A 24,574-nucleotide genomic window follows, 5' to 3' on the forward strand; every position below is an offset into this window, starting at 1 on the left:
ACATGTGTACACAAAAGAACAACCAGCCCGAAGGGAACAGGGGCGGGTGCTGGGTCTCCCAATAGGAGCTAGAAGAAAAGGAATTTACGGTAAGTAAACAAAATTCCCTTCTTTGTCGCTCCATTGGGAGACCCAGACAATTGGGACGTCCAAAAGCAGTCCCTGGGTGGGTAAAAGAATACCTCAATAAAAAGAGCCGCGACGGCCCCCTCTTACAGGTGGGCAACCGCCGCCTGAAGGACTCGCCTACCTAAACTGGCGAAAAAACAAAAAAGCAGCACCAAATGTGCACTACAGCACTAAACATTCCAAACTGTACTTATTTTAAAAATTTTGAGATTTTTGGCAAAAAATTGCAATTTCTTGAGCTGCTTCGCCACGTCACGGCAAATCTCATTTGAAGCAGTCCTACACTAAAATATTTTTATAAAATGTGCCATACGGCCTCACATATGAATAGTAGAACTGCTCTTAGCAGCACTCACCTGGTCTATTTCAATCCCGTACCCATGACTGAGTCATGGCTGTGGGCGGGACAGGTCCAAGCAAATGCTGCATGAAGTAAATAGCCTGTGGACAAAGCCTGATGACTTAATGTGAACAGTCACCAACCGCCAAAATCTAGACAGATGGAATACATCCCAAATTGGGGTGCAAAGCAAGGTGGAGGTCAACCATAGCATAGGTATGCACTTGATAGTGTTTCGTGAAAGTGTGCAGACTAGACCACGTAGCTGCCTGACACACCTGCTGAGCCGTAGCCCGGTGCCGCAATGCCCAGGACGCACCCACGGCTCTGGTAGAATGGGCTTTCAGTCCTGAAGGAAGCAGAAGCCCAGAAGAACGGTAGGCTTCGAGAATCGGTTCCTTGATCCACCGAGCCAAGGTTGACTTGGAAGCCTGCGAACCCTTACGCTGGCCAGCGACAAGGACAAAGAGCGCATCTGAACGACGCAGGGGCGCCGTACGAGACACGTAGAACCGGAGTGCTCTCACTAGATCCAAAGAGTGCAAATCCTTTTCACATTGGTGAATTGGATTAGGGCAAAATGAAGGCAAGGAGATATCTTGATTGAGATGAAAAGGAGATACCACCTTAGGGAGAAAATCCGGGACTGGACGCAGAACCACCTTATCCTGGTGAAACACCAGGAAGGGGGCTTTGCATGACAGCGCTGCAAGCTCAGACACTCTCCGGAGTGATGTAACTGCCACTAGAAAGGCCACCTTCTGCGAAAGACGTGATAAAGAGACATCCCGCAGCGGCTCGAAAGGTGGTTTCTGAAGAGCCGTTAGCACCCTGTTAAGATCCCAGGGTTCCAGCGGACGTTTGTAAGGTGGGACTATGTGGCAAACTCCCTGCAGGAACGTGCGGACCTGCGGAAGCTTGGCTAGGCGCTTTTGAAAAAATACGGAGAGCGCCGATACTTGGCCCTTGAGAGAGCCGAGTGACAAACCCTTGTCCATTCCGGATTGAAGGAATGAAAGAAAAGTGGGTAAGGCAAACGGCCATGGAGACAAACCGTTATCAGAGCACCAGGATAAGAAGATTTGCCAAGACCTGTAATAGATCTTGGCGGACGTTGGCTTCCTGGCCTGTCTCATGGTGGCAATGACATCCTGAGATAACCCTGAAGACGCTAGGAGCCAGGACTCAATGGCCACACAGTCAGGTTGAGGGCCACAGAATTCAGATGGAAAAACGGCCCTTGTGACAGCAAGTCTGGGCGGTCTGGAAGCGCCCACGGTTGTCCCACCGTGAGATGCCACAGATCCGGGTACCACGACCGCCTCGGCCAATCTGGAGCGACGAGAATGGCGCGACGGCAGTCGGATCTGATCTTGCGTAACACTCTGGGCAGCATCGCCAGAGGAGGAAATACGTAAGGCAGTCGAAACTGCGACCAATCCTGAACTAACGCATCCGCCGCCAGAGCTCTGTGATCTAGAGACCAAGCCATGAATGCCGAGACTTTGTTGTTGTGCCGTGACGCCATGAGATCGACGTCCGGCGTTCCCCAGCGGCGACAGATCTCTCGAAACACTTCTGGATGTAGAGACCATTCCCCCACATCCATGTCCTGACGACTGAGAAAATCTGCTTCCCAGTTTTCTACGCCCGGGATGTGAACTGCGGAGATGGTGGAGGCTGTGGCTTCCACCCACTGCAGAATCTGCCGGACTTCCTGGAAGGCTTGACGACTGCGAGTGCCGCCTTGGTGGTTGATGTATGCGACGGCAGTGGCGTTGTCCGACTGGATACGGATCTGCCTGCCCTCCAGCCACCGACGGAAGTCCGCCGGCCTTCTGAATTCAGCAGCTGCCGCAGCGTCCGGGAAGAAGGTGCGCTCCCTGCACAGTCCCCTATGGGGACACAGAGTACCTTAGAGTTGCAGGGCCCGGTCCCTGAGGTTGAATAGACTCCGATCCGGCAGATTCCCACAGGGGCTGCGGAGGGAGCACGGTCCCAGTAAATGGATGACCGCTCAGGATCCCACTTCTCCCAGAGCCGCTAAGGGATGGTGAAGGAGACGGCATGAGGCTCCGGCCTTTGTACCCACAATGGGTACCTCAACCTTAACAACACCGCCGACGTAGTGGGGTGAGAAGGGAACATGCCGGGGGCCCCGTGGGGGCCCTCTTTTCTTCCAACCAACATAACTAATATGAGAATGCATGAGTGGATGTGTGCCTCCTTCCACACAAAGCATAAAACTGAGGAGCCCGTGATCCACGGGAGGGTGTATAGGCAGAGGGGAGGGGTTACACTTTTTTAAGTGTAATACTTTGTGTGGCCTCCGGAGGCAGAAGCTATACACCCAATTGTCTGGGTCTCCCAATGGAGCGACAAAGAAAAAAAAAAAAAAAATATCAAGCACTGCCTCCGAATAATACATCACAATTCTGACTTGTACTGAAGAGAGACAAAAAAAATAGCAGCTATGATCCTAAAGTAAACCATGCGTACAAGATTACTGTTTCTTATAAAAGGGGCTTTTCTTAAGTTGTCACTTGACCAGTACAGAGCTATGTAGTTCTATAATGAGGATTCTTTGTATGATTTTTTTTTACATTACAAATACCTGCCATTTGAACATGTGTTTAGATTTTAGATTCATTGTGCATACTGAGCCAAGATCTGGTGGTCAAGTTCCTTATCAAACAAGCTTTATACTATATAAACCACAAGCAATCTGAAGATCATATGCAGTGAAAGATTAAAACACAAAACATAAAAATTCAAATCACTCACTTTTTTTTAACAAACTAAAAATACACATACACCGTGTGCAGAATTATTAGGCAAGTTTTATATTAGAGGATTTTTTTTATTATTGATCAATAACTAATGTTCAAATCAACCCAAAAAACTCATAAATATCAAAGCTTAATATTTTTGGATGTTGGAGTGGTTTTTTTTAGATTTGGCAATCTTAGGAGGATATCTGTTTGTGCAGGTAACTATTACTGTGCAGAATTATTAGGCAACATAATAAAAACCAAATATATTCCCATCTCACTTGTTTATTTTCATCAGGTAAACCAATATAACTGCACAAAATTTAGAAATAAACATTTGACATGCAAAAACAAAAACCCCAAAAAATTAGTGGCCAATATACCCACCTTTCTTTATGATGACACTCAACAGCCTACCATCCACAGATTACGTCAGTTGCTTGATCTGCTTACAATCAACATTGCATACAGCAGCCACCACAGCCTCCCAGACACTGTTCAGAGAGGTGTACTGTTTTCCCTCCCTGTAGATCTTACATTTTATGAGGGACCATAGGTTCTCTAAGGGGTTCAGATCAGGTGAACAAGGGGGCCATGTCATTATTTTTTCATCTTTTAGACCTTTACTGGCCAGCCACACTGTGGAGTAGTTGGATGCATGTGATGGAGCATTGTCCTGCATGAAAATCATGTTTTTCTTGAACAATACCGACTTCTTCCCGTACCACTGCTTGAAGAAGTGGTCTTCCAGAAACTGGCAGTAGGTCTGGGAGTTGAGCTTCACTCCATCCTCAACCCGAAAAGGTCCCACAAGTTCATCTTTGATGATACCAGCCCATACCAGTACCCCACCTCCACCTTGCTGGCATCTGAGTCGGAGTGGAGCACTCTGCCCTTTACTGATCCAGCCTCTGGCCCATCCATCTGGCCCATCAAGAGTCACTCTCATTTCATCAGCCCATAAAACCTTTGAAAAATCAGTCTTTAGATATTTCTTGGCCCAGTCTTGACATTTTATCTTATGTTTCTTGTTCAAAGGTGGTCATTTTTCAGCCTTCCTTACCTTGGCCATGTCCTCGAGTATGGCACACCTTGTGCTTTTTATTACTCCAGTAACGTTGCAGCTCTGAAATATGGCCAAACTGGTGGCAAATGGCATCTTGGGAGCTTCACGCTTGATTTTCCTCAATTCATAGGCAGTTATTTTGCGCCTTTTTTGCCCAACACGTTTCTTGCGACCCTGTTGGCTATTTGCCATGAAACACTTGATTGTTTGGTGATTACGCTTCAAAAGTTTAGCAATTTCAAGACTGCTGCATCCCTCTGCAAGACATCTTACAATTTTGGACTTTTCAGAGCCCGTCAAATCTCTCTTCTGACCCATTTTGCCAAAGGAAAGGAAGTTTCCTAATAATTAAGCACACCTTATATAGGGTGTTGATGTCATTACATCACACTCCTCCTCATTACAGAGATACACATCACCTGATTTACTTAATTGGTAGTTGGCTCTCAAGCCTATACAGCTTGGAGTAGGACAAGACGTATAAAAAAGTATCATGTAATCAAAATACTCATTTGCCTAATAATTCTGCAAACAGTATATGGCATTATCAAGTTTAGAAAAGTCAGAAAGTGAAAACATGGATTTCCTTTTACTTCTTTATATTCCACCCACTTTCCTTCAGATATTGAAAATAAACTAAATATATATTAAAAAAAAAAAAAATATATGACAATGTGAATATTGGAACAATAGAAACATTTTTTTAAGGAAGAAAAATAAATGTAAAATGTGCCAGGTCATGAATAAGATGGAGAAAGGGAGTGGGGTGGATTCAACAGGTGTACATTCCCATGATGTACAAATATTTTACAAACCATAAAAACCTTACAAGGTGTAAAATTAGGACAACAAACATTGATTAATTTTAAATTTTAACAAAAATTACATTTTTTTTTATTCTTACATGATTTATTTTTTTTAGAATCTCAATTTCTGTGTCAACCGAGCTGGACTGGTTCTGTAGGGGGAAAAAAAAAAAAATTAAACTATTACTTTTCAGAATAAGCAGTCGTGTGTGCACATGGGGAATAAGACTTTCTGGCCATTACATGACTTGTATTCTGCGTTTGTCACCAGTTTTCCATTGTGCAGACTCTAGCTGCCAGTGGTCTCAGAGCTGAAGATTAGTTGGCTGCAATCATGTGTCCTACACATTGATTCCTGCTCTTTGTTGTTATTCTCTATGTAGCACATACAGAAGCAGCATGCAGAACATTGTATAGTATCACTAAGCGATGTAGCTCTGAATCCAGCACTGGTGTGACATAAGTACTTACCTGTCATGGTTTTGTTCATAGTACCAAGATCTAGTAATACTAGGGTTCCACTAAAACACTATAATTTGTAGAGATGTGGTCAGCTGGAAACCCACTTGGGGTCCCTGACATGCACAATACAATCATCATTCTGAATGTCAAGAACCGGTTGCGTTGCATTGCTTGAGGTTTCCTGAGGGGTTCTGCCTTTCGGGAACAATTTGGCAGCTTCCTCTTCAAGCCATCTGCTGAGTCATGTAATTTCCCATTCATAGGCAACAGGGAATACAAGTGGTCGAAGCCATCAGAGACCAAATCCCAGTGGACGTTACTAAATGCCCCATTAAAAATATTTCTCAGTACACATGCATCGCCACAATTTTCTATTCAGAATAGTAAGTACAGAGAGACTACTCAATTCTCAAAAGGATATTCTCAAGTTTGGAAGTTATTCCCTTATCTATGAGATAAGGGATAACTTCAGGATCGCTGGGGTGCAACTGCTGCGACTCCCACTTAAGGGTGCTTTACACACTGCGACATCGCTAGCGATCTCGTTAGCGATGTAACACGCCAAATCGCACATACAATTTGCTGAGATCGCACATGTGACTGGGGCTACAAAAAATGACCTATGTGCGATCTCGGCAAATCTTATCTGCGATCTGGCGTGTCACATTGCTAACGAGATCGCTAGCGACGTTGCAGCGTGTAAAGCACCCTTAATCCAAGAAATAGGGTTCTAAAGAGCCCCGTGTGATTGGAGTGGTGGTCTCCAGTCATTCTTATGGGACTGATGAAGACCAGCACTCTGCTATCTTTAGTGGCCATATTAAGAATGAATGGAGCTGGAGTGTGCATGATGGACCACCGCGCCACAGAGCCCCAATTCTCAGAAACAGTGGGGGGTTTCAGCAGTTGCACCCTTGGCAATCTTGAATTTAACCCATATCCCTTAGCTAGGGTATAACTTCCAAACTCAAGAATAGACCGTTAAGCAATAAGTGACTTACTGGTTGTAAATCTTGTCACCTGCCCTTAACATTATACTTACACTCCGGCAGTTTCATCCTTTTTCGGCGCAGCTCCGGTCGTATGGCACTATCACGTGCCCGTACTTTCTGACTGGTCTGAAGTCAGAAGTTAAGGTCCAGTCACACTAAGCAACTTACCAGCGATCCCAACGACGATAGGGATCGCTGGTAAGTTGCTAGGAGGTTGCTGGTGAGATGTCACACTGCGACGCTCCAGCGATCCCACCAGCAACCTGACCTGGCAGGGATCGCTGGAGCGTGGCTACACGAGTTGCTGGTGAGCTCACCAGCAACCAGTGACCAGCGCCGCGTGGAAGATGCTGCGCTTGGTAACTAAGGTAAATATCGGGTAACCAACCCGATATTTACCTTGGTTACCACCGCACGGAGCTACACGTGCAGAGAGCAGGGAGCAGCACACACTGAGCGCTGGCTCCCTGCTCTCCTAGTTACAGCACACATCGGGTTAATTACCCGATGTGTGCTGCAGCTACATGTGCACAGAGCAGGGAGCAGCGCACAATGCTTAGCGCTGGCTCCTTGCTCTCCTAGTTACAGCACACATCGGGTTAATTACCCGATGTGTGCTGCAGCTACATGTGCACAGAGCAGGGAGCAGCGCACAATGCTTAGCGCTGGCTCCTTGCTCTCCTAGTTACAGCACACATCGGGTTAATTACCCGATGTGTGCTGCAGCTACATGTGCACAGAGCAGGAGCCGGCACTGACAGTGAGAGCGGCGGAGGCTGGTAACAAAAGGTAAATATCGGGTAACCAAGGACAGGGCTTCTTGGTTACCCGATGTTTACATTGGTTACCAGCCTCCGCAGAAGCCGGCTCCTGCTGCCTGCACATTTAGTTGTTGCTGTCTCGCTGTCACACACAGCGATCTGTGCTTCACAGCAGGACAGCAACAACTAAAAAATGGCCCAGGACATTCAGCAACAACCAACGACCTCACAGCAGGGGCCAGGTTGTTGCTGGATGTCACACACAGCAACATCGCTAGCAACGTCACAAAAGTTGTTCGTTAGCAGCGATGTTGCTAGCGATGTTGCTTAGTGTGACGGGGCCTTTACTTCACAAGAACTTAATTTATCACTAAGAGACCCAGAACAAGGCTCTCAGAGATGTATCGAGTTGTGATTCCAGACTTCTCAATAAAACACTGGAGCTGTTGGCAGGTCACAAATCACCAGAGACCAAAAGAAGTGACACTAGAAACAGACGCAGCAAGCGAGTATAAACCCTTTTAATATTTACTGTTATTTTATGCAAAAAATACATCTTGGGAGTAGCTACAAATCTGTTGCACACTTGCTATGACATTCCCAAGTGTCCTATTCGTTTCCTTCAGAATATCAACCTAATGTGTCCAATATTGTGAGAAACTTTCTTTTTGCGTACAGATATTTACTGGCTGGCCTGGGAAATAGCAGACATTATTCCCCTCCACCACCATGTACAAGATACAGGTGATGGCACCAGGGAGATGCACTAAGTATGTAGACACAGGATCATATTTCTACAGTGAACTTGACCTTGAGACAGAGTGGACAAGACATGGTGGCTGTCTTAATTAGATGTACAAATAATATATCTATTTTGGTGACATATGTGTCCATTGATTTGTAAAAACTAGTAGAAGAGAGTCTGAAGAAAGCTTACTTACAAGATGTGAGGAACTTAAAGAGAACTTAATTTTACTTATAATTTTCACAGCAACTTTTTTGCAGGTAGTTTTTTCAAAAGCCAGTTTGACTTCTCCACAGGCGCCACTGCAGAAACAGGGGAGATCAGATCAGTGGGATAAAGCAGATGAGCACCGAGCATACAGAACCCTTGCTCCCTACCATGTAACGCCATCCTCTGGAAGAAAAATCTAACTTACGGTACATTACTGTAATATAGTTTTGTTTATTATTGCATTGTCCAATTTTTAACACTCTCTCTAGGAACTGGCCCATACAGTTGGAAAATGGGTATTTGATACACTGCTGACATTGCAAGATTTCCCATCTACAAAGAATGGACAGATCTGTAATTCTTATCGTAGGTACACTTCAATTGTGACAGAAAATCTGCCCCAAAAAATCCTGAAAATCCCATTGTATGATTTTTAACTAATTAATTTGTGTTATTTTGCATGAAATCACTATTTGATCACCTACCAACCTGAAAGAATTCTGGCTCTCACAGACCTGTTATTTTTTCTTTAAGAAGCCCTCCTACTCAGCACTCATTACCTGTATAAAAGACACCTGTCCACACACTCAATCCCCACTCACCACCATGGCCAAGACCAAAGAGCTGTCTAAGGACACCAGGGACATAATTATAGACCTTTACAAGGCTGGGATGGCCTACAGGACAATAGGCAAGCAGCTTGGTGAGATGGCTACAACTATTGGCATATTATTTGAAAATGAAAGAAACACAAGATGACCACCAGTCTTACTCGGTTTGGCGCTCCATATAAGATCTTGCCTCGTAGGGTAAGGAGGAGTCTGAGAAAGGTCAGGAATCAGCCCAGAACTACATGGGAGGACCTGGTCAATGACCTGAAGACAGCTGGGACTGCAGTCTCAAGAATTACCATTCGTAACAGTATACAGTCATGGGTTAAAATCCTGCAGGGCACACAAGGCCCCCCTGCTCATGCCAGCACATGTCCAGGCCAGTTTTAAGTTCGCCAATAACCATCTGGATGATCCAGGAGGAGGAATGGGAGAAGATCATGTGGTCACATGATACCAAAAAGTTCTATTTTGGTCTCAACTCCACTCACCGTGCTTGAAGAAAGAAGGATGAATACTAAAAACACTATTTTAACTGTGAAGCATGGGGGTTGAAAAATCATACTTTGGGGGGAGAGGGGGAGGCGGGTTTCTGAAAAGGGGACATGATGACACCGTATTGAAAAGAAAATGGATGGGGTCATGTATCGCGAGATTTTGGCCAACAGCCTTCTTCCCTCAATAAGAGCACTGAAGATGGGTCGTCGCTGAGTCTTCTAGCATGACAATGACATGAAACACACAGCTAGGGAAACTAAGGAGTGGCTCCGTGAGAAGCATTTACTTTTAGTGGCCTAGCCAGTCTCCGGACCTGAAACCAATAAAAAAATCTTTGGAGGGCGCTGAAACTCCATGTTGCCCAGCGACAGCCCCGAAAGCTGAAAGATCTGGAGAAGATCTGTATGGAGTGGGCCAAAATCCCTGCTGCAGTGTGTGCAAACTTGGTCATGAACTACAGGAAACATCTGACTTCTGTAATTGCAAACAAAGGTTTTTGTAGAAAATATGTTCTGTTTTTCTATAGTATCAAAGTTTATTTTATGCAAGATAATGCAAATAATTAAAAATCATACAATGATTTTTGGGATTTTTTGAGGGGATTCAGGATGCCCCAGTTGAAGTGTACCTACGATAAAAATTAGACCTCTCCATTCTTCGTAGATGGGAAAACTTGGAAAATCAGTAGCTTATTGATTTCACTGATCACCATAAAATGCTTCATTTTTTCTATGGTAGTTGTCCAGGAAAGTGCACACATATCCTCTTCATTTGTCAACTGAACACATACTGTCCCACGCTTTGAACCCTTCCATAAAGTCTCAGCAGTGCCCTTTGGGTAATAAAATATTCAGTAATTGTATACATCTTAATACATACCTACAGGAGGAGATGTCCTATTAAGCTCAGGAAAATACACAAAACTCTTCTACACTACATTACAAAAGGTTTGGGATTTATTTTAAACATACTATAGTATTGTACACCTACCTTCCAAGAGTTTTTGACATGATATACTTGTCTCTGAACTCTGCTGGATGAACAGACTGATCATCTGCCAACAGATCTGTAAATACAAAAACTGAAAAGAAATTCACATAACTACATGGGAAATAGTGAACTATACACCAAACACAGACCACGATTACGTGCCTGATCCATCGTAATATTGATGAAACAGGCAACTGACAGACTCCATTGATTGAGAACACAGCCAATTAAAAAAATGTCTTCCTTTTCATGGCAGGATTATGGCTGCACAACAGCACACATGTCAGAGATTCATAGTGCTAGTGTGAACAGGTTCCCACAGAAATAACATTAAAATATCTCAAAGCAATAGAGGGCTATGTCTGACCTGGAATTAGAGCTCCATTGTTACATGATAGAAACATAAAGAGTAGCTTTTTAGATCCATCATGATCCACCCATTGGGTTTCTTTTTCCCCCCTATAAGGCTATGTGCACATAATCTCTTTTAGGTAGAAACTGCCTGAAAATCCTAAGAAAACCGCTCAAAAAAATAATCATATGCATTTCTATGTAAAAATCACTTCAGGCTTTAGTTTGTAAATGCTTCAGATTTCTAAAAACATGAAGTTAATGGCAAGGCTCAAAAAGGCAGACAGAAGATGACTGGTTAAAAATAAAAAAAAATAAAAAAAAAAAAGAAGAGAGAGAGAGAGAGAGAGAGAAATAAAAAAAAATAAAAAAAAAATAAAAATAAAATAAAATACAGTAAGACGCTTCAGTTTAAAGGGAACCTGTCAACAGATTTGGGGGCCTTATATACAGAATGTTAAAATGAATAGAAGAGCCAAGGTCACTGTGTAGAACGTCAATAATTACTTTATATTACTTACCTAAACGGTCAGTGCGGAGCAGATCGGTCAAATGGGCGCCTCCTCTTTCGGCCATCCTTGTCCTCCGTCTTCTGAAGCCTGGGTGCATGATGCGTCTTATGTCATGCACACAAGCCAACACTGGGGTCCAGCGCAGGCGAACTATGATCTGCCAACATCAAAGTATTGTAGTGTGTATGCGTGGCGCCCCTGAGGCTTCAGTCGCCACAGATCATTGCACCAAACATTGGGTATAATGCTAAATCCGGTTCCTGAGGAGGTCAGTCCCGGTTTCACCACTTACACACTCAAATACACACCAGGTTGCCCTGTTCCCACTGGGTCAGGTAATAAAGGGTCAGGTAATAAAGGGGTCGCCGACAAAGAGGCATTTACAGCATGCCCTCAAGAGGGGCCCCAGTCCCACTAGCTTAGAACCTGGGAGGGGGAGGTGCAGCCAGCAGGGGGAGTTTGGAGTCACACAACAGTTAACAAAACTAGTGGGCCAACCACACTAAGGCAGGCAGTCTAGAGGAGTTCTCCAGTAGGAGAGCAGCGGAGCAGTCGCATCTACAGGTGCTCCGGTGGGAAGGAGGAGAAGTTCACAACGGTTGCCGCAGGGAGAGGGTTCTCTGCTCCCCACGGAACAGACGCCACACAGGGCGCAGGACCCTAGGGAAGATCATACTTCACGTTGGAAGCCTGGATGGGGAGAGTTTCAAGCTTCCCTGACCACACAGCGCCAGACAGCACAGTGCCATATAGGATCCGGGGCCTCACTTCAAGCTAGACCCCACATCGGAATCGCGGCACCTGCAGATAGGGACAAGAGTACATCTCGTGAAACCCCGGGTCCCCTCCTAACTTCAAGCCAGGGGATTCACAGACAGGCGTTACAAGAAGAAACCCAACAATCACCAAACTGGGCTGACCTCTAAAGGGATTCGGGTTCGACTGAGACCATCAGAGCAAGTCACCGGTATTACCTGGGTGAGCGGCATCGTACAAAAGTGAGTAAACAACCTGGAACCGCAGCTATAGACTCTGACTCTTTGTTACTCGTACTGCCGATCCCCGCCGCCATTACTACTCCCCTCATCATCCTCCCCGGGTCCCGCTCCACCTGTGGAGAGCGATACCATCCCTGGCTGCTACTACCATCCGCTCCGGAAGATAGCAACAGTAGCGGCGGCCCATTCCCTGGCCGCATACCACAGGTGGCGTCACGACAAACACCCCACTACTACCCCCAACATCTCTCCGCTGCCAACTTTCTGTATGCCTCGAGGCAACTGAGCCAGGCTAGGCCGCCCGTGACAGCGACAGTCAACGGCCCGGCGATGAGTAGGTTAACCGTATCTGCACTGTGGGTGCTACATATGCGCGGAACCTCAATGCTGGCTATTGTGGATGACGTTGGACGCATCATTCACCCAGGCTTCAAAAGACTGAGGACAAAGATGGCCGAAAGAGGAGGCGCCGAACCTGGAGACGCCCATTTGACCCATCTGCTTCGCATCGACCGTTTAGGTGAGTATTATAAAGTGATTTTTACGTTCTACACAGCGGCCTGGGCTCTTATATACAGCATGTTAGAATGCTGCATACAAGAGCCCACTGGTGGTGGCTGCAGCTTATAGTCACCAGATCTGGTGACAGGTTCCCTTTAAGGGTTTTCTCACATTGGAGAATAAAACAGACGAGTGCAATGTGAGATAAAATAATAAATAATCCCACTAATGAAGCATAAAATAAAAAAATTGCAGCAGGTCAACGAGTGCGAGGAGTGGGACCGATTTTCTAGACGTCAGTGTGCACACACACACCAGCATAATGGGGGACAAGAAGGGGACCGGAATGAGGACATTACAAAAAGGATGGGGCACATTATTGGAGGGCTTATTTCATGACTACAGGAGACAATATTTGGCTCACTACTACTAGTAACTGCTGCATTTTCCGCCCTAGGCTTATACTCATGTCAATAAGTGTTCCCATTTTTTTTGTGTGGTAAAATTAGGGGCCTTGGCTTATACGGAATGTGGTTGTCATCACCCAAATGTTTTTTGCCCAAATCATCATTTGGTGGCTGTATGAAATGCTGCAAAATGTGTGAGATGGCATCGGCTCCATCTGAAGCTCCACATTGGGGATAATCATGACGTCTGGTCAGTCCATCAGCTGGAGGGATTTTTGAGCTGTGTTAGTGCCGCTGCATCGGTCTTGCTCTGCCCTGTACAAGTTATCTGAGGTGTTTAGGATCCGTATTGAATGTTGGCATAAACTTATGGATTCTATAAAAAAAAAAAACCTCCTGATGAACCCCTTGGCTCTATCTCACAAGAAGGGAAACGCGTCGAGGTGTGAGGTGTAAGCTGTAAGCTGTATCCTAATATTTAAAGCCATCAAATAAGCACAGTATGTCCGGTTTGAATACAGTTAGTGGAAGCTGGGATATCCTGTATTCTGTATAAAAGATAAATTTAACCCACGAAGATTGATGAAATATCTCCTTCAAATAATGGAACTTAAGTGGATGTGTGATTTCTAATTCTTCTATCAAGAACTCATACGAAGAAATATCCTTAGCTATTGGACTGTGTACCATCTTTGACAATTACTCTGTTATTTTGATTGCAAAAAAACTACTGTAAACAGTTCAGATTATTATCTATGTATTGACATGACATGACATGATTGTCCTTTGAAGTATTATATCTACGCTTACTTGAGGATGATCAACCATCTAGGTGGTATGTGGGATTAGTTGAGGGAATACCAATGTATTAGTGTATATACTTGTCTGCCTGTTTATCTGGATAAATCCGGTGAAGACACCGTGTGTATTTATATATGTGTCTATGGGTATATTTTAGCTTATCATAATAAAGTCTATTTTTTTAAAAAAAAAAGTGGGGTAAATCCTTCATAATATACTAATAAGGCCAGAGACTAGTCGCAAGGGCATTAGTTCCCTTGGATAATCTTCCCCTTAGCATGTTAGCACGCTCCTGTGGCCGTACCAACATGCTAATGAATGCGCAGCATCAGAGGCATGGTCACACTCACCTCTGCTGCCACCGCTGGTTTTCGTCTCAGTGTGCACGATCAGAGCATCCCTAGACTTCCGGTCATGTGCACTCCACCAGTTTGCAGCCAGGACACGTACACCTGGCTTCATAGTACGCACGACTGAAAGTCCGGGACGTCTGATCATGCGCACTGAGCCGGCATGGTGGCAGCAGAAAGAGGTGAGATTGCGCAGCATCAGAAGTGTGGTCATTCATTAGCATGTTGGCACACCAACTGGGGGCTGAATAGCAAAGGGACGCAACACCCTTGAGACTTGTCGCTGGCCTCATTAGCATATAAAGAATCTTTAGAAATACTTTTACTAATGATCTCTTTATCAATGCTACTAGATACTGGGACGGTTAGGGAGGGATTAGCAATATGCACCCAGAACTGCTCGTGGTTCTGGGTGCATATTGCACTTGACAGGTTCCCTTTAAGGCTGATTAATGCCTTGTACTATGTGGTGAACCCTCTGTATTTGGTCTCATGAAGTCTTCTTTTCATCATAGACTTAGATACTGAAACACCTACTTCCCGGAGAGTGGTCTGTGCTTGGGTAGATGTTGTAAAGGGGTTTTTCATCAACATGGAAAGGATTCTGTAATCTTCCATCCTTAGTCTTCCATGGAAGTCTAGGCCTTTTTGAGTTCCCAAGCTCACCATTGCATGCTTTTTTTGCGTTATGTACCAAACTGTTGATTTGGTCACTACTAACATTCCCCTGCTGTCTGATGGATTTCTTCTTGTTTTCAGCCTAATGAATGTCTGTTTCACTTGCATTGAGAGCTCCTTTGAGCGCATGTTGTGGTTTCAGAGCAACAGCTTCCAAAAGCCACAGCTGGAATCAGCTCCAGACCTTTTACCTTGTAAACTGATGATGGATTAACTAGGGAACAGCTCATGCAGACCATTAAAAAAAGCTTTTGAGATAATTGTCCAATTACTTTTGGTCCCTCGAAAAAGAGGAAGCTACATATTAAAGATTTGTCATTTCTAAACAATTACTCCAATTAGGATAAAAATACCCTCAAATTAAAAGCGAGTCTCCACTTTAGCCTCATATTGATTATATAACTACCATATTTTTCAGATTACGAGATGACTTTTCCTCCTAAAAATTTAGTAGGAATGTGAGGGGTGAGTCTTATAATCTGAATGTAGCTTACCAGGGGTGGTGGAAAGGGGATGCAGAAGGCAGGGGGAATGCTGCAGCTGTGCAGGGGCTGCGGTGGATGGGCTGGTGCTGTGGCAGATGTGCGGATTCTGCAGTGGCTGGTACTGTGGTGGCTGTGCGATGTCTGCGGCAGCTGGTACTGTGGCGGGCTGGTTCGGGGGCGGTGATTACTTCAAATAATGTGCCTTGAGTCGGCGTGTATGCAGATGCAGCTCTCGGCTCAAGATCTCATCTGCACACGTGCCGCCTCTAGCCCATTGATCTCCCCAGAGAACTTAAGAAAAATGGCGCCGGGATGTGGCGCTTGCACAGATGAGATCTCAGCAATCTGTGTTGACTCCACCAGGTGCCATGTCTTTGAAGCCCTCATCGCCCGCCGCCGCCACCCAAGCCCCAGCACAGCTGCCCTAGCCGACAGTTTCTGGGACTACCACTGCCCCTGCCTCCTGTGACCCTGCTCCACCACACTGCTGCCACCCCGTCTGGTAAGACACCACTGGATTATAAGATGGACCCCATTTTCTTTCCTTTTCATCTTTTTTTTTTGCTCTCAATTTGGGGTGGGTCTTATAATCTGGTGTGTCTTATAAACCGAAAAATACAGTATACCTTGAATAGGTTTTGGTTAACAGTTAAAATGCCAAAACTTGTGTCACTATTCTAATATTTCAGGACCTAACTGTATGTAGAGTAGATTAGCACAACACTCCTGAGTTACCAGTTTTCCTCAACCACAAAACTTATTTTAATATTCCAAATCCAACAAAACACTTTTTTTCGTATTCTTATTAATTGTTTATGGTCAAGAGAAAATGAATTGTGCTTTCAGCTTTAATGGCTATTTACTTAATAATCTAATCTCTTTTCTAATACACTTTAAATATAGTCCCTATCGTTCCCTCTCTGCCCTATCAAATTCCCTGTCTGAGCAACGGAGTGGGAGCTGAGAATCTCATACAGGAGTATGGATATTTGCTAGTCCAAAACAGCTGCTCTAAGTGTATGAACAAGGCAGCTTGTACAGGTCTTTCAGTATGGAGTTTGGGAGACAAGGAAGCAAAATAGAAGGATATTACAAAGATTTAGAATTTTGCAAATAATAACCATTCTTATTATTAGTAAAGTTATTTCACTTATGGTCTGTGCTGCCATCTAGTGGCATGACGGGGCACATCTGAGATACAGAATAAGAATTTAGATGCAAGTTTGGCAGCTACTAGTACATGTCTTCCAGGCTCTGTGAAAGCAAAATATTTTCCATAATATTTTTAAAATATGAAACTATCGTATTTTCCAGCGTCTAAGACGACCCCCAACTTCTCCAGTTAAAATAGAGTTTGGGATATATCGTATATACTCGAGTGTACAGGTCCCGTCACACACAACGAGATCGCTAACGAGATCGTTTCTGAGTCACGGTTTCTGTGACGCAGCAGCGATCTCGCCAGCGATCTGGTTATGTGTGACACTTACCAGCGATCGCCTGAGACCCCTGCTGTGAGATAGCTAGTCGCTGTTGAAGGGTCTGGACCATTTTCTTCAAAGGTGATGTCCTGCTGGGCAGGACGCATTGCTGTGTTTGACACCTACCAACGACCTCCTATACAGGTCGCTCATTGTTACTGAGTCGTTGGTAAGGTCTGACTGTGCGACATCTCACCAGCGACCTCCCAGCAACTTACCAGCGATCCCTATCAAGTCGCATCGTAATGTCCCCATTGTTTGGCGAGATCCCCTGCTGTAATGTCCCCTGCAGCAATTAGCCCATTGTTTAACCCCTTCACCCCCGGCCACTAAAACACCCTAATGACCGGGCCATTTTTTACAATTCTGACCAGTGTCACTTTGACAGGTTATAACTCTGGAACGCTTCAACGGATCCTGGCGAGTCTGACATTTTTTTTCGTGACATATTGTACTTCATGTCAGTGGTAAATTTAGGCCGATATTTTTTGCGTTGAAAATTGAAAACTTTGAAAATTTATGGTAATAAATCTGAGAGATGTGTCACACAAAATAGTTACTAAATAACATTTCCCACTTGTCTACTTTACATCAGCGCAATTTTCGAAACATTTTTTTTTCGTTAGGAAGTTAGAAGGGGTCAAAGGTCATCAGCAATTTCTAATTTTTGCAACAAAATTTACAAAATAATTTTTTTTAGGGACCACATCACATTTGAAGTGACTTTGAGAGGCCGAGGTGACAGAAAATACCCAAAAGTGACCCCATTCTAAAAACTGCACCCCTCACTCTGCTCAAAATAACATCCAAGAAGTTTATTAACCCTTCAGGTGTTTCACAGGAACCAAAGCAATGTGGAAGGAAAAAATGAAAATGTTACTTTTTAAACACAAAAATGTTACTTTAGCCATAAAATTTCACAAGGGAGAAAAGAGAAAGTGCACCCTACAATTTATTGTGCATTTTTCTCCTGAGTACGCCGATACCCCATATGTGGTAAAAATCAATTGTTTGGGTGCACGGGAGAGGTCGAAAGGGAAGGAGCGCCATTTGAATTTTTGAACACAAAATTAGCTGGACTCATTAGCGGACGCCATGTCGGGTTTGAAGACCCCCTGAGGTGCCTAAACAATGGAGCTCCCCCACAAGTGACCCCATTTTGGAAACTAGAGCCCACAAATAATTTTTCTAGATGTTTGGTGAGCACTTTGAACACCTGGGGGCTTCACAGAAGTTTATAAAATGTTGAGCCGTAAAAAGAAGAACATTTTTATTTTACCACAAAACTGTTGCTTCAACCAGGTAGCTTTTTTTTCACAAGGGTATCAGGAAAATATGCACCATGAAATTTATAGTGCATTTTTTCCTGACTACGACGATACCTCATATGTGGTGGAAAGTAATTGTTTGGGCGCATGGCGGGGCTCAGAAGAGGAGCAAGATTTGACAGCAAAATTGGTTGGAATCATTAGCAGACGCCATGTCACGTTTGGAGACCCCCTACGGTGCCTAAACAGTGGAGCTCCCCCACAAATAACCCCATTTTGGAATTAGACCCCTCAAGGAATTTATCTAGATGTTTGGTGAGCCCCTTCTATCCCCAGGGGCTCCACAGAAGTTGATAATGTTGAACAGTGAAAATTATTATTTTTTTTTTACCACAAAATTTTTGCATCAATCAGGTAGCTTTTTTTTTTTACAACGGTACCAGGAAAAACTGCACCATAAAACGTATTGTGCAATTTTTCCTGAGTACGACGATACCTCATATGTGGTGGAAAGTAATTGTTTGGGTGCATGGCGGGGCTCAGAAGTGAAGGAAAGCCATTTGACTTTTCAAACGCACAGACGCAGTGCACTGATCGGCCGCTGCAGGACGCACGGTCGGATGCAATACAAAAACAGTCGGGGATAGGGAAAAAAAGTCCCGCCGAAAACTGACCATGGATGCAGATACGTCATGTGCATCCCTGATCAGCGCTCGGCGGGACATACGGACGGATGCGATACAAAAAGCGTCGGGGATACGAGAAAAAATAAGTCCCGCCGAAAACGGATCACGGATGCAGATACGAAATCTGCATCCTTGATCAGCGCTCAGCGGCACGCACAGACGGATGAAGTGTAAAAATGGACAGGCGATACAGAAAGAAAAAAAAAAAGTTATACTCACAGTACCCAAAGGATTAGCAGGAGGATCACTGACCAGAAGAACTGCAGGAGGAACAGAAGGCAAGCGAGATGGACGGCTTTACAGGAGCAGCAGGCAGGACGTTGGACAGCTCTGCAGAATACAGAGGAAGGACCCAGCGATGGAGGCAGATGTGATCGGGCCAGTGAAGACCTCGGACGACCCGGTGAAGACAGGTAAGAGGACGTCGGGGGAGAGCAGAGGGGGAGGGCGGAAGAGCAGAGGGGGAAGGAACTGCAGAATAGAGATAATGGGGGAGGCAGTCAGATCGCGGGAGCGTGCACGGGCTGCAAGGTGAGCCACCTGCAGATCAGACCACCCCACTGCACACTGATTGGAGCGATTGCGCGTCATAGCACGATCGCTCCAATCAGTGCTGCAGGGGCTGGGGGCGACATGTTAGAGCTCCGGCTATGATGTGGTGAAGCTGATTCAGCCCCTCATAGCCGGATCTCACAGTATCGCACTAATTCAGGTATTATTTTTGCCGAAATTAGTGCGAATGATGTGGTTGGCGGTTCAGATTTGAACAGCCAATCACATCGATCGTCGATGGGGGGTGGCGATGCCACCACCCCTGGGGTCAAGCAAAGGTACCCTGCTGTAAGAAACAGCAGGGGACATCCTTTGAAAGCCGTTGCTATGGCCACGGCAATCAAATGAACTTTAGGCTGTCCCTGGTCGTTAAGTCACGTTAAAATAGGACGTAGTTTTATTGCCCGCGGTCGTGAAGGGGTTAATAATTACCTTCTGCCGTAATCTCCCCATTGTATAGTAACGTCCCCTGCTCTATAGCCTAGGTCACACTTAGCGACGCTGCAGCGATCACGACGACGATCTGACCTTATCAGGATCGCTGCTGCGTCATTACATGGTCGCTGGTGAGCTGTCAAACAGGCAGATCTCACCAGCGACCAGTGACCAGCCCCCAGCCAGCAGCGACGCGTGGAAGAGATGCTGCGCTTGGTAACTAAGGTAAATATCGGGTAACCAAAGTGCTTCGCTTGGTTACCAGCGCACACCGCTTAGCGCTGGCTCCCTGCACTCGTAGCCAGAGTACACATCGGGTTAATAAGCAAACCGCTTTGCTTATAGTTACCCGATGTGTACCTTGACTACGTGTGCAGGGAGCAGGGAGCCGGCTTCAAGAAGCTGCGGACGCTGTTAACGAAGGTAAATATCGGGTAACCAAGCCTTTGCTTGGTTACCCGATATTTACCTTGGTTACCAGCGTCCGCAGAAGCCGGCTCCCTGCTCACTGCACATTCAGTTGTTGCTCTCTCGCTGTCACACACAGCGATCTGTGCTTCACAGAGGGAGAGCAACGACCAAAAAAATGGTCCAGGACATTCAGCAACAACCGGCGACCTCACAGCAGGGGCCAGGTTGTTGCTGGATGTCACACACCGCGACATCGCTAGAAAGGTTGCTGCTACATCACAGAAAATGGTGACTTAGCAGCGACGTCGTCGTCGCTGTCGTTGTGTATGACATGACTATAAGGTCCCCTGCAATAATGAGCCAATTGTTTAATAATGACCTCCTGCTGGTTCCCTTCTGTCCCCTATTATGCAGTTGTTTACACACAATAAAAGATTCTCACCTCTCCTCCGTGCCCGCGGTGCCTACAGCTGCTTCTTGCAGTCCACACACAGACTCCTCCATGATAGCGCGAACAGAATGGCCGCTGCAGGATGTCGTCATCACTTTACTACAGTTGAATGCTTTATGGCGCCACAAAGCATTCAACTGCAGTAAATCGCGTCCAATACACAGGTAAGCGCTTTACTGCAGTTCAATGCTTTGTGGCGCCGTAAACCATTCAACTATAGTAAAGCCATGACGACATCCTGCAGCAGCCGCTCAGTTCACGCTATCACGGAGGAGTCTGTGTGCCTGCGGACAGCAAGAAACAGCTGGAGGCACCGCGGGAATGGAGGACAGGTGAGAATATCTTTTACTGTGTGTAAACCCGGCGTATAAGACGACTTTTGAGAAGATTTTCAGGAGTTAAAAAGTCGTCTTATACGGCGGAAAATATGGTAAGTATTAAATGTCATGGTCGTACATTATTAGTAAGAGTGCTTTACAAAAGCTTACTGGCGATTCTAATACAAATGGGGTCATCATTGCAGAAGCTTGCATTACTGCACTGCCCTGCGAACGCTCTCAGCAACATTTTAAAATTAAGGGGCGATTCAGTAAGTAAAATGTGCCAACACTGAACACATGTGGTATATTGGTAGGCAAACACCCCAGAAATAATGTTGCACAATCTCTAACAAGACAAGCAAGGAGCAAACACATTATGCCTCCATTTAGCACCTCAAATAGTTTTCAACATAGTAAATTTAGGAATCTGATACTGCCAATAGCTATCCACTGACCTATTACAAAGCCTCATGTCACCGCAGCTATCACCTCAGGACCGAAGAAGTATATTACAAAGTATCTGTGGACCAGACGTGGTACTGCATCAGCTGCAATCACCAGCAGGTGGAAGTGGATTTATACACATAAAACCAATCAGAATCAAGAGCGGTCCTTCAATCTCAGTAAAAGAGCAGCGTTAGCTTTTAAAGGGAATCTGTCAGCAGGGTTTTGCTATGCAAGCTGAAGACAGCATCCAGCAAGAGTTAAAACATAAAATTCAGGGATGCCTGTCTTGTCAAGGTCATTGTTTATTTACTGTGTTTGTTTAACCCCTTAAAGGGGTTATCCGGCTTAATTTGCTTTTTTTTATTAATTCCCTATTGGGCTACATTGGGGCAGGTAAGTAGATAGAGACCACTTACCTGCCCTGCTGTCAGCCCCTCTCCCCCGGCTCAGAGCGGTCATGTGACCGCTCCTGCCGCGATTTTGCGGCTTCCGGTCATTGCACGTCTACATGGGCAGGGCCATGTTGACATGCAAATGTGGAAACAGAATGTCGCCTCCCTGCTGGGCTGTACAGTGCGATGAGCCCCGCCCCCTTCCCTGCACCCTCCCACACATTCCCCCGCACCTCCCCCTGCACTGCTGTGGGGGTCCGTGACCTGGCGGCGGGGCCTGGCGGCGGCTGCCATGGTGTCAGCTCCAGCACCGGCCCCCCTGCTCAGGATCACACATTCAAATATACCGGCAACAGAGATTACCGATGCCGGTACATTTGAAAGTGCTGATGAGAAGCAGCGCAGCGCTGCTTCTCATCTTGCACGCTGTCTGAGCTCTCTTCAGCACAGCGGTGACGTCACCACTGTGCTAATATGTCTAGAGCACAGACAGCGCGCGAACGTGCAGGAGCGATGACGGGTGAGTATGTACTCCCTATGGGGTGGTGTGTGTGTGTGTGTGTGTGTGGTGCACAGCCCGATGTGTGTGTGTGTGTGTGTGTCTGTGTGTGTGTGTGTGTATGTATGTATGTATGTATGTATGTATGTATGTATGTATGTATGTTTGTGTATGCGGTGCACAGCCCGATGTGTGTGTATGCGGTGCAGAGCCCGATGTGGTGTGGGGTGCAGAGCCCGATGTGTGTTATTTGCAATGTTGTAGTGTAGTGCGCTGCCCTGTAGTGCGCTGCCCTGTAGTGCCCTGCCCTGTAGTGTCCTGCCCTGTAGTGCCCTGTAGTGTGCTGCCCTGTAGTGTGCTTCCCTGTAGTGCCCTGTAATGTGCTGCCCTGTAGTGTCCTGTCCTGTAATGTGCTGCCCTGTACTGTAATGTGCTGCCCTGTAGTGCCCTGTAGTGTGCTGCCCTGTAGTGCCCTGTAATGTGCTGCCCTGTAGTGTGCTGCCCTGTAGTGCCCTGCCCTGTAGTGCTCTGTAATGTGCTGCCCTGTAATGTGCTGCCCTGTAGTGTGCTGCCCTGTAGTGCCCTGTAATGTGCTGCCCTGTAGTGTCCTGCCCTGTGGTGTGCTGCCCTGTAGTGTCCTGTAATGTGCTGCCCTGTAGTGCCCTGTAATGTGCTGCCCTGTAGTGCCCTGTAGTGTGCTGCCCTGTAGTGCCCTGTAATGTGCTGCCCTGTAGTGCCCTGTAGTGTGCTGCCCTGTAGTGCCCTGTAGTGTCCTGCCCTGTAGTGCCCTGTAATGTGCTGCCCTGTAATGTGTTGCCCTGTAATGTGCTGCCCTGTAGTGCCCTGTAGTGTCCTGCCCTGTAGTGCCCTGTAATGTGCTGCCCTGTAGTGCCCTGTAGTGTCCTGTCCTGTAATGTGCTGCCCTGTAGTGCCCTGTAGTGTCCTGTCCTGTAATGTGCTGCCCTGTAGTGCCCTGTAGTGTCCTGTCCTGTAATGTGCTGCCCTGTAGTGCCCTGTAGTGTCCTGTCCTGTAATGTGCTGCCCTGTAATGTGCTGCCCTGTAATGTGCTGCCCTGTAATGTGCTGCCCTGTAATGTGCTGCCCTGTAATGTGCTGCCCTGTAATGTGCTGCCCTGTAGTGTCCTGTAATGTGCTGCCCTGTAGTGATCTGTCCTGTAGTGTCCTGTAATGTGCTGCCCTGTAGTGTCCTGTCCTGTAATGTGCTGCCCTGTAGTGTCCTGTCCTGTAGTGTGCTGCCCTGTAGTGTCCTGTCCTGTAGTGTGCTGCCCTGTAGTGATCTGCCGTGTAGTGTCCTGCCGTGTAGTGATGAGAGGTCAGTGCTGGGGCAGAATATACTGACAGGGAATGTGTGTGCAGGGGGCGGGCAGAGGGTGCGGCTGGACACTGGGGTGGGGCTGGACACTGAGGCCGGGCGGTGCCAGCTGTGATTGGGAGGTTTAGCACAGGAAGTGGTCATGTTTGCTGGAGCTGAATGTAAACAAGAAGCTGCACAGAATAAAGGTATAATTCAAGAGGAACAAAAGTTAGAAAACAAAAAAATAACAATGTAGGGGTGATTAATATGACAATACAGCACAGATTAGCTTAAACTCAAACATTTTTGTTATGTCGGACAACCCCTTTAGGCTCTGTGCGCACTGGGAAATGAAATTTCCTTGAGAAAATTCCGCATGCTCTCAAAGATTACCGCACCCGCGGTAAAAAACCGCGGGAAAAGAAAATCGCATGCGGTTTGCCGCAGTTTTACCGCGGTATTATTCGCGGTATTGCCGCGTGCGGGTTGGGATGTGCTTTATTGCATTCAATGCAATAAAGCACATTGAAAAAAAAAAAAAGTCATTTAATTCTGAGATAGTAGATAGATAGATAGATAAAGAGACAGAAGAATAGATAGAGGGATAGATAGAGGACAGATCGCTGCATTTCCCACGGTCGGCAGTGAGTTCACATTACCGGCCGTGGGAAATGACCGGTAATTACCTCTGCTGTCTGCTGCATTCAGCCTGTGTCTGTGACAGTCGCGGCTGGATGTCAGCAGTGCAGGACGCCGGAGCCGGAGCTGTGGATTACGCCGGAGCTTTGGTGCGGGAGGGGTTAATAAAAGGGTTAACGAGGCTTGTTGGTTTTATTTAAAATAAAGGATTTTT

General features: G+C 46.0%; 1 protein-coding gene across 1 annotated transcript in view; it reads right to left on the minus strand.

The window, feature by feature from the left end:
• CHEK2 (checkpoint kinase 2) overlaps positions 1-24,574 on the minus strand; it is a 130,570-nt gene that overhangs the window by 78,106 nt on the left and 27,890 nt on the right. Inside the window, exons 5-7 of the mRNA XM_075320136.1 lie at positions 10,382-10,472; positions 8,269-8,374; positions 5,211-5,264 (exon numbers count right to left, since the gene is read on the minus strand). Coding sequence (XP_075176251.1) covers positions 5,211-5,264; positions 8,269-8,374; positions 10,382-10,472 — 251 coding nt within the window. The remainder of the gene's footprint in view (positions 1-5,210; positions 5,265-8,268; positions 8,375-10,381; positions 10,473-24,574) is intronic.

The sequence above is a fragment of the Anomaloglossus baeobatrachus genome, chromosome 1 (assembly GCF_048569485.1).
Source record: "Anomaloglossus baeobatrachus isolate aAnoBae1 chromosome 1, aAnoBae1.hap1, whole genome shotgun sequence".
NCBI classification, from domain to species: Eukaryota; Metazoa; Chordata; class Amphibia; order Anura; family Aromobatidae; genus Anomaloglossus; species Anomaloglossus baeobatrachus.